The sequence below is a fragment of the Gadus macrocephalus genome, chromosome 9, assembly GCF_031168955.1.
Source record: "Gadus macrocephalus chromosome 9, ASM3116895v1".
Taxonomy (NCBI): domain Eukaryota; kingdom Metazoa; phylum Chordata; class Actinopteri; order Gadiformes; family Gadidae; genus Gadus; species Gadus macrocephalus.
The window spans coordinates 8,911,578-8,924,135 of NC_082390.1; the positions used below are offsets into that span (position 1 = coordinate 8,911,578).

The 12,558-nt window shown below is 49.8% G+C and overlaps 1 protein-coding gene across 1 annotated transcript; it reads right to left on the reverse strand.

Annotated features, from left to right (window-relative positions):
• Positions 1-3,301: 3,301 nt before the first annotated feature.
• On the reverse strand, positions 3,302-12,398 carry taf3 (TAF3 RNA polymerase II, TATA box binding protein (TBP)-associated facto). Its single transcript, XM_060061633.1, has 7 exons — positions 11,376-12,398; positions 10,451-10,693; positions 7,677-9,568; positions 7,327-7,409; positions 5,982-6,222; positions 5,076-5,182; positions 3,302-4,742 (listed from the first exon to the last, which is right to left on the reverse strand). Exons 1-7 carry the CDS (start codon positions 11,539-11,541, stop codon positions 4,628-4,630), a joined length of 2,847 nt encoding a protein of 948 aa, XP_059917616.1. The 5' UTR covers positions 11,542-12,398; the 3' UTR covers positions 3,302-4,627.
• Positions 12,399-12,558: the final 160 nt, after the last annotated feature.

Below are 12,558 nucleotides of genomic sequence, written 5' to 3' on the forward strand. Positions count from 1 at the left end.
CAGTGGAGAAGTCTGACATAACTCACAGCAGCTATGGTTAACATCCGGAGAACAAACATCCTGTTTGGTCCGTCCACGGACTGCCTGTACCCCCACCGCCTCTGGGAGAATGTTCTCACGTGGACTGCTGTACTAACGTCCTGTAAACCGACTCCGTCTCGCCGGGTCAGGAACGTGACACAGAACCAGCTCATCTCCCGCTCTGCTCCATCTGTGGCCGCAGGCTGGTCCTTCAAGCTGGCTGTTCAGAGTTCACGTAGACTCTTCATAGCCACCCTCTCCCACACCCTCCTACTTATATTATGTTGTACATCCTGGCACTTAATGTATGCACTAATTGTATGTTGTACGTCCTTGCACTTAGAAATAGTACTTAGCATCGTGTAGCGCCTTATCCTAGCTATCTCTTGTGTATGCAGGGAATTGGTTAACCTAACGATTGTTAGTGCTTGGCACTTTGTTCAATGAACATCCTCACTGTACCGACAGTGATATATTGTTGTTCGTCCTTCTTCTGACAAATGTACTTATTGTGAGTCGCTTTGGATAAAAGCGTCGGCTGAATGCTCCGAATGTAAATGTGAATGTAAGTCCCCGTCCAAAGAAACCCTGGAAGTCAGATCGACAATACCTGGCTGTGGCACGGCCGAGGACCGAGGCGTTCCCCGTGAAGTGGAGGTGTGGACGGGGAGGAGGACGGTGAGAGCACAGCTCATCAAGGATGTAATAGTAAGGTGGCGATGATGAACCCGCTCAGCTCCCTGGCTGCTCGGTAACATCCCAGCGTATCTGCGGTACGGTCCGTCTGAAGGGGGGGGGGGGGGGGGGGGGGGGATGAGGAAGAGAAAGTAAAAAGAGTGGTAAGAATTACATAACTCTGCAACTCCTTGTTCTTTAGTCGCCATTAAAACATGCGGCTTATTGTGTTTATGCATGCATATGTGTACATTATTCATTGAACCTATCTATAGATCGTGTGTATATGGCGCTAAGTGTATGCATTGTTTGGAATAGGCTACCACACTTAAATCTGTCCTGTGCTCTTCTCCCGTGTTGTAAACACATGCTCTGGGCCAGAGAGATAGTGGTCTCTCTGTGCCGGCATGCATCTGGTATGTAAATGACACACGGTGCCGAGCAGCAGCTAAACGCTGACACAAGGTACGATTGTCTATAACGCACAATAAAAACCGAACGTCGACGCATTCCTTTCTAGCCTCCTTGAGCACACGCCTCCACATTCCCTCCATTACTAACAGGGGCCTGACTCTGAGACTCTTTCCACTGACATGAATATTTTAAAGGCTGATGATTAAATCCCGCCCTTTGCAGAAGTACTGGAGCTTAGCGTTCCTGGTGCCACAGGCCCAAGTAGAGACTAGAGCTCTGATCCCCCGTGAGAGACACACCGCTGGCTGGACGTCACGCGGACCAAAGGTCATGAGTCCCACATGCAATTAAGAGCCTGACCGTGAGACGCGGTAATGGAGCTGTGAAGGGACTTGAGCATTAGATCTCAGACCTGTGGTTGGTCCCAGTGCATTGGACACTGTACTTTACTATGTATACTGTATTCAATACTTTGTCCCTGTTATAAATGAGCGACTTTGTCTCTATTAAAAACGATGTTGCACTGATGCTATAATTGTTGGAGGTTTCTCGTAAAGGGGAAGGAAATGAGTGAACTATGTTATCTTGGCACCGCTGCTGTGAGGCCAAACGAGCAGCCATGCTTGTCAAGTGATCGGCTCTAATGACACCACATGTTGACATCAGGCCTCGGAGACCCTCTGAGAACGGCCCACAGCTCTCCCTCCACACCTGTGCTCTCATGGGACCCATCACCCGCCTGTCATGTGGTTTGTGTTGTTCTGCGAAACGGGAAAAACACGTATGATAAACGTACAAAATGAGTATTGACTGTTGACATATTTAACATCTGCTTGATGTTGATAATTATTCAAATCTTCTGTTCAGAAGGCAGAAAAAGACGGAGCTTGACATAGCTGTTTAGAATCAGACGATAAGAGCAAAGACACATTTTTAACGGCATGCATTTGCAGGCCCTGTCGTTGCAGGAGTTGTTCAACGTACCCTGGTGTGGAGAATTTATGATCAGACGGATGCCGGTAATAAGCTGTGCCTCCTGCCACCGTGCAGGTGATTGATAGACGAGAGGAGGGACGGCAGTGAGACGGAGGGGGGGAGTGCTCCTGTATCCGCGACCTTTGAGAAATCTCACACTGGTGTAACGTGGAAGGATCTCACCTAAGAAGAAGAATTCGGTTTTTCTGCGCAATGTGGTAGATTTGGATTTGGAAGAACACGCTCCCCTCTGTGTAGGTGAGCGGCGCTGGGGTGCAAACCAAACCCGATTAAAGCCAGCGGAGGTGTGTGAGTGTGTGTGTGTGTGTGTGTGTGTGTGTGTGTGTGTGTGTGTGTGCGCGTGTGCGTGCGTGTGCGTGCGTGTGCGTGCGTGTGCGTGCGTGTGCGTGTGCGTGTGTTTGTGTACAGCTCTTTGGTTCGTCATCTGGAGACTCTGCAACTCTTAAAGAAGCCTTTCTCTTCCGCTTCTCTGCTCTGCAGTGAAATGTGACTTCCTCTTGGTCTGGTGATATTATCGGAAGAGATCATGCGCAAACCCACACAAGGCCACAGCTTCTTTTTGATACATGATTATTTCACAGAAAGCTTTTACTTAGAATTCATGTCTGATTCTTGCTGTTGGGAGGAAATGTTACTGCTTGCAATATGTGTTCTACAATGAAGAGTGTCTGGCTGTACATGCAATATGTTGGATATAATTGAGAGTATTTATCTTGTAATTAAAGCTCTAATTCTGAATTTCCATCTAGGTTTAGACTATCTATTTAAGTTCACAATGACGAATGACAGGTGTGTGGGGGTGAAAACCAACATAAACGTTCAGACGTTCACCACAGCCCACACTGCTCCAAAGGTTGGCCTGGAAATAAACGTTTGACTGAATGGTGACAGGTGCAAGGCTGAGGCTGAAACACTGCTGTCTGCGGACTGGAGAAACGTTGAAGAGGCTTTTAGGCCCGCTCCCTCTCCGTGCTGGAACACTGACACCATATGGACGTTAGGGGTACTGCATGTCCAAGTTCAGACTGCAACTGACGAGGATCAATTCTGTGATATATAGCAGACATAATGGTTCGCTTAAGTTATGTTTAAATTATTTCTTAAATTGGCTTGGTTTGACTTACAATTAGCCCAGAACTCTTGACTGCTTGTCAGGTAACTGAAATAGAAAAAAAAATGCCTTCTTGAAACTATGAAAAGACCATTCATGAACATTTTATTTGATCAGTATCTAAAACCATAAAAGGATTATAAAAATTGGATGAATAAACAAATCAAGAAATCGGGTTGTCATTTAAGCAATAGTACAAATAATTCAAGGATGGAGTAAGCTATAAGATTATATTGCAATCATTTGAATTTATGAATCTTCCCTGACAGAGCAATTTTCCATCTACAATCCACACTTGCCCAGATTTTTCCCTCGGGTTTAGAAAAATACAGTTAACAAATAACCTGCGTGTTATTATGCGTTTTAAAGGGGTTGTGTAGTGGAAACAAAACTTCAGGTCTGACACTGGCTTTGTTGGAATATTTCTGATGTATTTTCATGAAGCAAAGAAATCAGTCATTACAAACTCGCGATCGCAAATCAGAAACAGTGCTTTGTATGATCTAAAGATAAATAAAAAAAAAAAGATACAGAAAATGTGTTTATAGAAAAATCTACCGGATGCTGTTATGATAATGAGATTCACGTGTTGACGGTTGAACTTTAATATTGAAACATCAGCAAAATTAATTACGTTACAAGCACAGCTGGAACACAGCTGGAGTCAACGTCTGCAACAAACCCTCGGAAGAACAAATAAAAATACAAACTTTCAATTTAAAAAATGTACAGGAATTACAGAAAATCATTCGGGTTAAAACCAATATCTGAAAATGGATTTAACAAGTGAGGATCTGAAGATCAAATCCCACCCTGCATGGAAGTTAGTATTTACACCTTTATACACACGCACACACACACACACGCACAGACACACATTCTCACTCATAACCAATGCCATCATTTTCTCTAAATATACACATGACATGTCATGATACTGCAGGTAACTGTTGAGTTGAATTGGAAAATTTGCTGCAATTCGTTTTTTGCAGTAACGTTAAACACATCAAAATCATACATAACAATGCACTTCATGGAGATCATTCTTGGGTTATTTTCCAGTAAACCGTGGCTAAGTTTAGACTCCTATCATCAACAAGCAGCCCAGCACCGACTCCAAACTGAATCCCAGTATCCTGACGAGGTGAGGGCAGTGTGTAAAAACATAAGAGAACCAAAGAATGGGAGACGAGGGGAGGGGGGCGATGGCTGGCCTCAGCTCACTCTTCTTCTTCTTCTTCTTCTTCTTCTTCTTCTCTTATACAAACGGTCCATTAACAGCGACTGGTTTATTTTACCAGGGTGCACAGGAAGTGAGCTGCAGGTTGATCAGCCATGCTGCCACCACCCCCCCCCCCCTCCCCCGCAAATCAGTGTCAAGCGTACGCGTGCGCGAAAAAATCGGCAGTCTCAATGGAGTTTGTGTTTTCTTTTCTTGTGTTTTTTGTCCTTTTTCTTGCTGGTACATTTGACACAGAACCACTGCTGGTCCTCTGGGGGGGCGGTGAGGATGCCCACACAGGGCCTGGAAAATAGAGGACAGACGGTGGGGGTCACAGGGGGCCCCACACACACATCCCACTACAGGTCACTGACACCAAATCTACATCTAAGTATATTGAGTGAGTGACTTGAGTTAAAATGCTGCAACAAACTAATAAACATACTGAGAGGTGCCATCTGTACCTTAGCATTAGGGATACATTGTATATTGTTGTATATTAATAGAGCTAAACATAAATAAGTCTTGACCGTTGTGACAAACGGCAGCAGTTCATCGTCTGATCCTCGTTGATCAGTCCTATTCATTATGAATGAGCCATGGTTTATTTATTGATACACAACATGGAGGTCTTACCAGTGGTACCAGTCGTTGCATCCATCGCACCCGATCATGGGGCTGCCGTCGTCGGGCTTGTTGCACCCGGGACAGATCCAGATCTGGTTCCCGCTCTCGTCTCGGATCTGGAGGGAGAACGTTATCGAAGGAGAACGTGTGAGCAGCCATTTAACGAGGAGACGATCGTTAGAACAAAGAACTGGTCTTGGTTTGACAGCACGTTACTCTAAATTCACATCTACATTCATGGCCTTTTAGCAGATGCTATTATCAAAAACGACACAAAGTAAGTACATTTATCAGAAGAAAAAAAAAGAAAAGAAAAAGAAAACGCTGTCGGTAGAGTAAGGATGTTCATAGAACCAAGTGGCAAGCACTAACCATCGTTAGCAGGTTATGGATAGCTAGGATAAGATAGCTAGGATAAAATGCTACACAATGCTAAATGTTGGATTATTTAGGTTTATTACACAGCTCTTCCTTAATGCTGTAGAATGCTCCATTCACTTGAATGGGCATTCCCAACGTTCGGCTGTCAATTACTTTTGTATAATTGACCGTTGCTAAGCATAATTGACCACTGTCAAGGAAAGTGGATTTTTTGCCTCTGATTCGCGTCTTTCGTAGCACTCCAGAAGTAGTGTAGTAACTTATCAACCCCAGCGCATTCGGTTGCTAAGCGGCGATTTCTCTGCTGATCAACACTACTAACAAATAAATTGTAAAAAGACACACTGTGTGAATTGTCAAGGCTTATTTCCCCAATAATGACCGGCACTATATACACTATCCCTTACGTAGAGTAAGGGAAACCACAGAATATAATAAGGGGACATGTTTCCCATCTATTCCAAAGAGGAGGGGCTTGCTGCGTCGGGATCGGCTCCGTCTCCCTCATTTCAGAATAAAAGCGCGGCCTCTCACCACGTAGGTGCTGACGGTCTCCGTCACCACGCTGCGCACCGGCGTCTTCAGGGAGCTGGCGGCGGCCAGTAGGGAGATGGGGGGCAGCATGAGGGGCGGGATCACAATGGGGGGCAGCGGCGGCGGCGGGGGTGACCGCGGGCGGGGGGGCGGGACCACCTTGGGCGGCGGGGCCTTCGGCGTGGGGGCCTTGGGGGCTGGCGTCTTGGGCTCCGCGCTCGGGACCACCTTGCTGATGACGCTGGGGGGACAGAGAGCAACAGGACGTCACGTGACCAGAAGTAAACCGGGGACGTTCTAGATGTTACACAGGTTGCCAGGGCTGCGTCACGGCCCTGGTGCATCAGAGACAAATACGACTGAAGAGAAATATGTAGAGTTCCTAGGGGCAAGGGCGGCATGGGGCTCAGGAGGTAGAGCGGGTTGGCGGGTAACCGGAATGCTAGTTTGATCGCCGATTGTCGAGGTGTCCCTGAGGCACCTCACCCTGACTGCTCCCGACGAGCTGGCTGTCGCCTTGCGTGGTCGACTCCGCCGTCAGTGTTTGAATGTGTGCATGGATGGGTGAATGTGAGCCAGTATTGTAAAGCGCTTTGAGTGGCCACTGGTCAGAAAAGCGCTGTATAAATGGAGTCCATTTACCATGTGTGCAAAGCGTATCGGTTGATATTAGGGCCCGACCGATTCATCGGCCTGCCGATTTAATCGGCCGATTATAGCCTTTTTGAAAATAATCGACATCTGCCAAAAAGACGCCGATTACAACCGATATATATATATATTTTTTTTTTGAAATGTTATTGCGCTTAGTATCCTGCAGATTGCGCTCCTACTCGCCTTGCTAACTAACAACTTTAGCTGGAGTAAAAAAGGAGATTGAATTTAACCGTACAACATGAAAGCACGCTCGCTCAGGCAGCTGCGCGCTCACCTCACCAATGTACACAAGACGCGTTGTTTGAGCATGTTGTGCCTGTGTATCTTTAGGTCCCAGGCCATGTTAATTTGTTATACTGTAGACACTAACGTTGAGTCCATACTGCTCAGCACGCACGTGTTAGTCACTGCTCACGAGCGCAGCACATTGGGAGTTAGTTATTTATTTTACATTTTACATTACACTCATTTTTGACTGTAAATGTATTCTAAAACACTCAAAGGTTCTGCATTCAATTCACATATTCGTCAAAAGTGTTTGAAGTATATTTAAGGTATCAAAAACTACCTTTTTTTTTTTTTTTTTAATCGGCCGATTAAATCTTAATCGTAATTTTTCTCTGAAAATAATCGGCATCGGCGCTCAAAAATCTATATCGGTCGGGCCCTAGTTGATATAGATACGTACATTTTGTCCTGACCGGCACCCACTCTGAGCGTCAGCCGGGGGATGACCGGGGAAGGCAGGGAGGCCGGAACGTCCACCTTCACCTGGAGAGCAGAACACAAAGCATCATCACATGAACGTATCATCACATGAATGCATCATCATCACATGAACGTATCAACACGTGAACGTATCATCAGATGAACGTATCAACACGTGAACGTATCATCAGATGAACGTATTATCACATGAACGTATCAACACGTGAACGTATCATCAGATGAACGTATTATCACATGAACGTATCATCACAGGACCGTCATCATCCCCGGTCGTCTGACGCTGTCCCACTACCCACAGGAGTCGCTCACCTTCTCCAGTCGGATCCTCTCCTTGGCCTTCTCCTTCTCCTTCTCCCGCTTCTCCTTCTCGCGCTCCTTCTCCCTCTTCTTCTCCTCCTTCTCCCGCTCTTTCTCCCTGGCCTTCTCCCGCTCCTTTTCCTTGTCCTTCTTCTTTTTCTTCTCCTTCTTGTCCTTCTTCTTCTCCTTCTCCTTGCCGCCCTTGGCCTCCTTCTCCTGCAGCACGGGGGGCAGCGGGGGCAGCATGGAGGGCAGGCGCAGGCAGCCGGCCGGGCTGAACAGGGGCTGCAGGTCGGCCAGGGCGAACGGCGCCAGGGCCGACAGCTTCTGCTTCTCCTCCTTGCCCTTGTCCTTGTTCTTGGCCTTGTCCTTCTTGCTGCTGCGCTCCTTGTCCTTCTTCTTGTCCTTGTGCTTCTCCTTGTCCTTGCGGCCCGAGCCGTCCGCCTCCTTGGACTTCATCTTGGCGGGCGGGGCCTCTGGCATCAGGACGAAGTCCCGCGGGTGGCCGAACAGCGGCTCCACGTCCCCCTTCCAGGGGGCCAGCTTGGCCTCCTTGGCGAGCTCCTTGCCCTTGTCCCGGCTCTTGTCCTTGCTCTTCTCCTTCAGCTTGGCCCGCTCTTTGTCCTTTGGCTTGTCCTTCTCCTTCTTGCTCTTCAGCTTGGTCTTCAGCTCCTTCTTCAGCTTCTTCTTGACGTCGGCCGGCGGTGGGAGTGACAGCGGCGGCGGCGTCTTGATCCTCTCCTCCAGCGCCTTGAGCAGGGCGGGCTCGGGCGTGGGCGGCGAGGGCGAGCCCGACGACAGGTAGTCCGGGTTCAGCTGGGGCATAGGAGCCGCCGTCGCCGCCCCCGGCCCACCCTGGTTCACCTTCCGCAGCACCTCGTTGATGGAGTCGTCCATGGTCCAGTTCCCGGGGCCCAGGTGCGGCGGCGTGGAGTGGTCCTTGCCGGAGGGGGGGGGTCCGAGGATGAGCTTGGGCGTGACGCAGGGCTCCATGATGGTGAGCCGCCGAGGGCTGGAGAAGCCGTTGCTCTCCGACTCGGAGCCCGAGGAGAAGGCGAAGGGGTCGGGCTCGTGCTCGGCGCAGGCCTGGGCGATGACGGCGTCGATGGACTCCTCGATGGCCTGGTCGTCGGGCTCCGCGTCCTCCGAGCCGCCGTCGCCCGCCCCGCCCTCCTCCTCCTCCTCCTCCTCCTCGCCGCTCTGGTGCGTGTGGATGTTCTCCTTGCCCAGCCTCTCGCTCAGTACCAGCGGGGGCAGCTTGGGCGGCGTGTCCGTCTTGCCGGGCGGCGGCAGCGGCAGCGGCGGCGGCGGCGGCGGCGGCGGCGGCGGCGGTCCTTTGGAGGAGCTGATCTTCGGGCTCTTGGGGCTCTTGGTCCGACCCGGGGACTTCTTCCGGTCCTTGGAGGACCTGGGGGAGCAGAGCGCTCCTCCCCCCGGGGCCCCCGAGCTGCCCCCCTTCGGGGACTTAGTCCTTTGTCGGCCCGGGGACGACCCTTTGCTCTTCCTCGAGGGCGTGGAGTGGGACTTGTGGTCGCCGTGGCGGGGCGCGGGGGGCAGCGGCCTGAAGGAGGGCGGGGCGCCGGTGGGCGTCTCCGGGGACAGGGAGCCCAGGCTGTCGTGGGAGGCCAGCACGCCAGGGGGCAGGCGCTGGGGGTTGAGGGAGGTGAGGGGCTCGCGGGGCTCAACCCCCCACTCGGGGCTGAGGCCCGGGTGCAGGCGCGGCCGCTTGGAGGTGGGCATCATGCCCATGGCGGCGTCGGGGCTGTCCAGGTGGCGCTTCAGCGGGTGGTTCTCGTCGTTGACCGCCTCCTCGTCCTCCAGGTCGTCTTCGTCGTCCTCCAGGGGAACCTGCATGGCCTCTGCGGAGGTGCCCATGTCCGGGAGGACCTCCTCCTCCTCTTCTTCTGCAGAGGATAAACGGTGAGCAGAGGAACATGAGCCAATCAGCTGATGGAGAAACATCATACACATGCTCCAGTCATGCAGGCTTTTAAACCCCATCACTACTGTTCTTATCCGATTATGGGATGTCCGTTATGGTCCGATTTTGTTCCGATGTCGGTCGGACTAAGATGTTTACATGCATTTTAAAGGTCCAAACACTTTCTGATACGATCACAAATTCGAATATCTAGCGCCATGTCACCCTGCAGTCACACGCGTATCATGGAGGTGTGTTTTGGATTAGACTTGATCTTGATCTGTTTACAACAGCCTTGGTTGATAATCAACTCAACACTCACTATTAGGAGAAATAGCGGGTTGAAAGTAATCAAAAAAAGAAATGTAGGATGTTCTAATTGAACCAGTAGACCTGTTGCAGCAGACGAATCGCGTAAAGAATATTGAGTAAAGCACGGTCATGGACACATCGGGTTGGTCTTCGTACGTAGTGACAGGACTTATGTAGACCCCGCTGATTGCCATCGCAGAACACTTCTTAAATGCCCTGACATCGTTATGAGAACATCATGGTGCCAGCTCATTTTGCAGACTGATTCCTCACGGTCATATTGTCGAGATTTAAAGAATAAAAACAGATGAAATGATCAGCTGTTTCACACGTGCATCTCAAACGTCAACAAAAGCCTGGTTTCTGGCCAGAGACACGTGACGTGTTGGGCGTCCACAACAACACTGGTCTTTGCTTTTCTTTCGACAGTTGTATAAAATAACTACTAAACTAATAGAATAGATAAGAGTAGATTGAGAGCCCTATCTCAATGGATGATTCTTCATGACTCTGAAGAACCATGAAGAACTATGAAGATCTTTGAAAGACCTACCCTCGTGCAGGGAGACCAGGGGAGGCAGATAGTCTGGGATGTGCTCCTTCCTCTCCTCAGCCTCACGGGCTCCAGGCTGAGGGAACTGCAGCACGTTGTTCTTGGTGATGGGGAACAGAGGCGTCTGGTGGGCGAAGCTCACAGGCTCCAGGTTGTTCACATAGTCCTCCAGCTCACTCAGGCTGACCCCCAGCAGCCTGAAGGCCTGGCCCACGTCGTCCAGGGCTGGGTCCGTCCGGCCATCTGAAAGGGAGCACAAGAACCGACTACGTGAGCAACAGCTCTGTGTTTATAGTGACTAGAATGGATGCTTAACTTGTTGGTTCACTCCCTAACGGAAATGAGGATATGTTTATTGCATTTGCGATTAACCTACAGCTGATCAAATGTGTTTAAATATCGGTTCAGGGGGAGTTCATAAAAGTTTGATAACAAGAGATTTCTTTAACACAGACTCAGGGAAGAGAGGTTTTTATGGTTACAGCGTTTAACTCATCACCCAATAAGGTTAGTGTTTAATCCATATACCCTCAGCTTGTGTATTCACAACCAACACTGCATTAATAAAAACGCGGGGAAGAGCCAGCTACTGTACTTTCTGACATCCCATCCCTGCCTCCACCACCAGGCCTCCCCACAGGGGGCGCTGGTCCGAGAGCGGGACGGCGGGACCGCGGATAAAAACAAACAAGCTCGTTTATTTTATCAGTCACCTGAACGTCAACACACACACGCACGCATACACACACGCACGCATACGCACCCACACACACACACGCACGCATACGCACACGCACACACACACACACACACACACACACACACACACACACACACACACACACACACACACACACACACACACACACACTCTCTTTTCCTCTCCCTCTCTTTCACACTCACACCCACACAAGCACACACTTACAGAGCTCTGAGTAGCGGTGGCAGCCCCTGGACAGCTGCTGCAGATATCTGTGCAACACGTCGGCCAGCAGGTCGCAGGCGGTGAGCTGCACGGCGTCCCAGCCCAGCGCCGCGCAGATCTGCGCCACCGACACGCGCAGCAGCGAGCGGGCGTAGCTCTCGCACATCGCGCCGCGGGCTCCTTTTACGGTATTATTCCTGTCACTCTGTGTCCCCGAACATGCTTCCGGTATTCACGGGACGGGAGAACCCGCATCGGGGTTCGTTAAATGTCGATGTAGAGGTGCGGTTTGACTTCTATTTTAGGGAATGTATTGGCGCTTTTGCCAGGGCCGCCATCTTGACTTCATCGACACAGACCCGTCCCCGAAAACGACGGGTACGCATGCGTAGAATGTGCGCGCTGGACTCCGGGGTGCTCGAGAGATTCGTCGTCCGCTGGCTTTGCGCAGTAACAATCTTTAAGTTTGTTTTCTTTGTTATTTTTCACGGAATAAAGTATTGTTATCGGAAGCTCCTAATCAGACATTTTAAATATCATATTCATAACAATTGGGATTCAGCGAAAGTCAGTAAAGTGGTTTTCAAATGGCCATTTGCCGGCTGCTACCACTGAGAGGAAAGCGGATGTCCTGCTGTATGTTACTGTGTGTTACTTCTCCATTTCTTTCGGTTCGGAGGAACCCAGAGCATTCTAGAAAGGACATGTCCCTAAATGGATATGGTCGCACCGTGCCTCCTTGACAGCTGGCTCAGATGACTCCTCTGAACGGGGACGGCCTTTCGAAGCAAAGGAGACTCCTACTAAATATCAAATGGTGAACATCCACATTAATGTGTTTTGTTATGATCAACATTTAGTCCAAATTATTTGTGTTTTGCGTAACAAACAAGGCTACTTAATTGCATGCCTATCTTAAATGATTGGATAACTTAAAATGCAAAATAACAAATAACACAGAATTAACTTTAATTAAACATGTAAGTGAGGCCTACTTCCCGAATGCTGTCCCATGAACCCATCCGGACCCTCCCCGGTCCATGAGGACCCGGTGCGGGTCTTCAACCTGCGCTGACGGCGTATGACCGCCAGGTAGTGCAACTGTCTCCAAACCGGGGACTTCCGCAATCAACCTTCCATTTTTCAAAACATGCCTGTGGTTTTCCACCCAACTTCAGGAAGT

What these genes read in the sequence shown, in the direction of transcription:
- taf3 (XM_060061633.1), bottom strand. Translation starts at nt 11,541, where the DNA reads ATGTGCGAGAGCTACGCCCGCTCGCTGCTGCGCGTGTCGGTGGCGCAG. An exon ending in GGTGCCGGTCAGGACAAAAT is followed by an intron (nt 6,223 to 7,326) that starts GTACGTATCTAT and finishes CTGTCCCCCCAG; the next exon opens with CGTCATCAGCAAGGTGGTCC. An exon ending in TGCAACGACTGGTACCACTG is followed by an intron (nt 4,743 to 5,075) that starts GTAAGACCTCCA and finishes TCTATTTTCCAG; the next exon opens with GCCCTGTGTGGGCATCCTCA.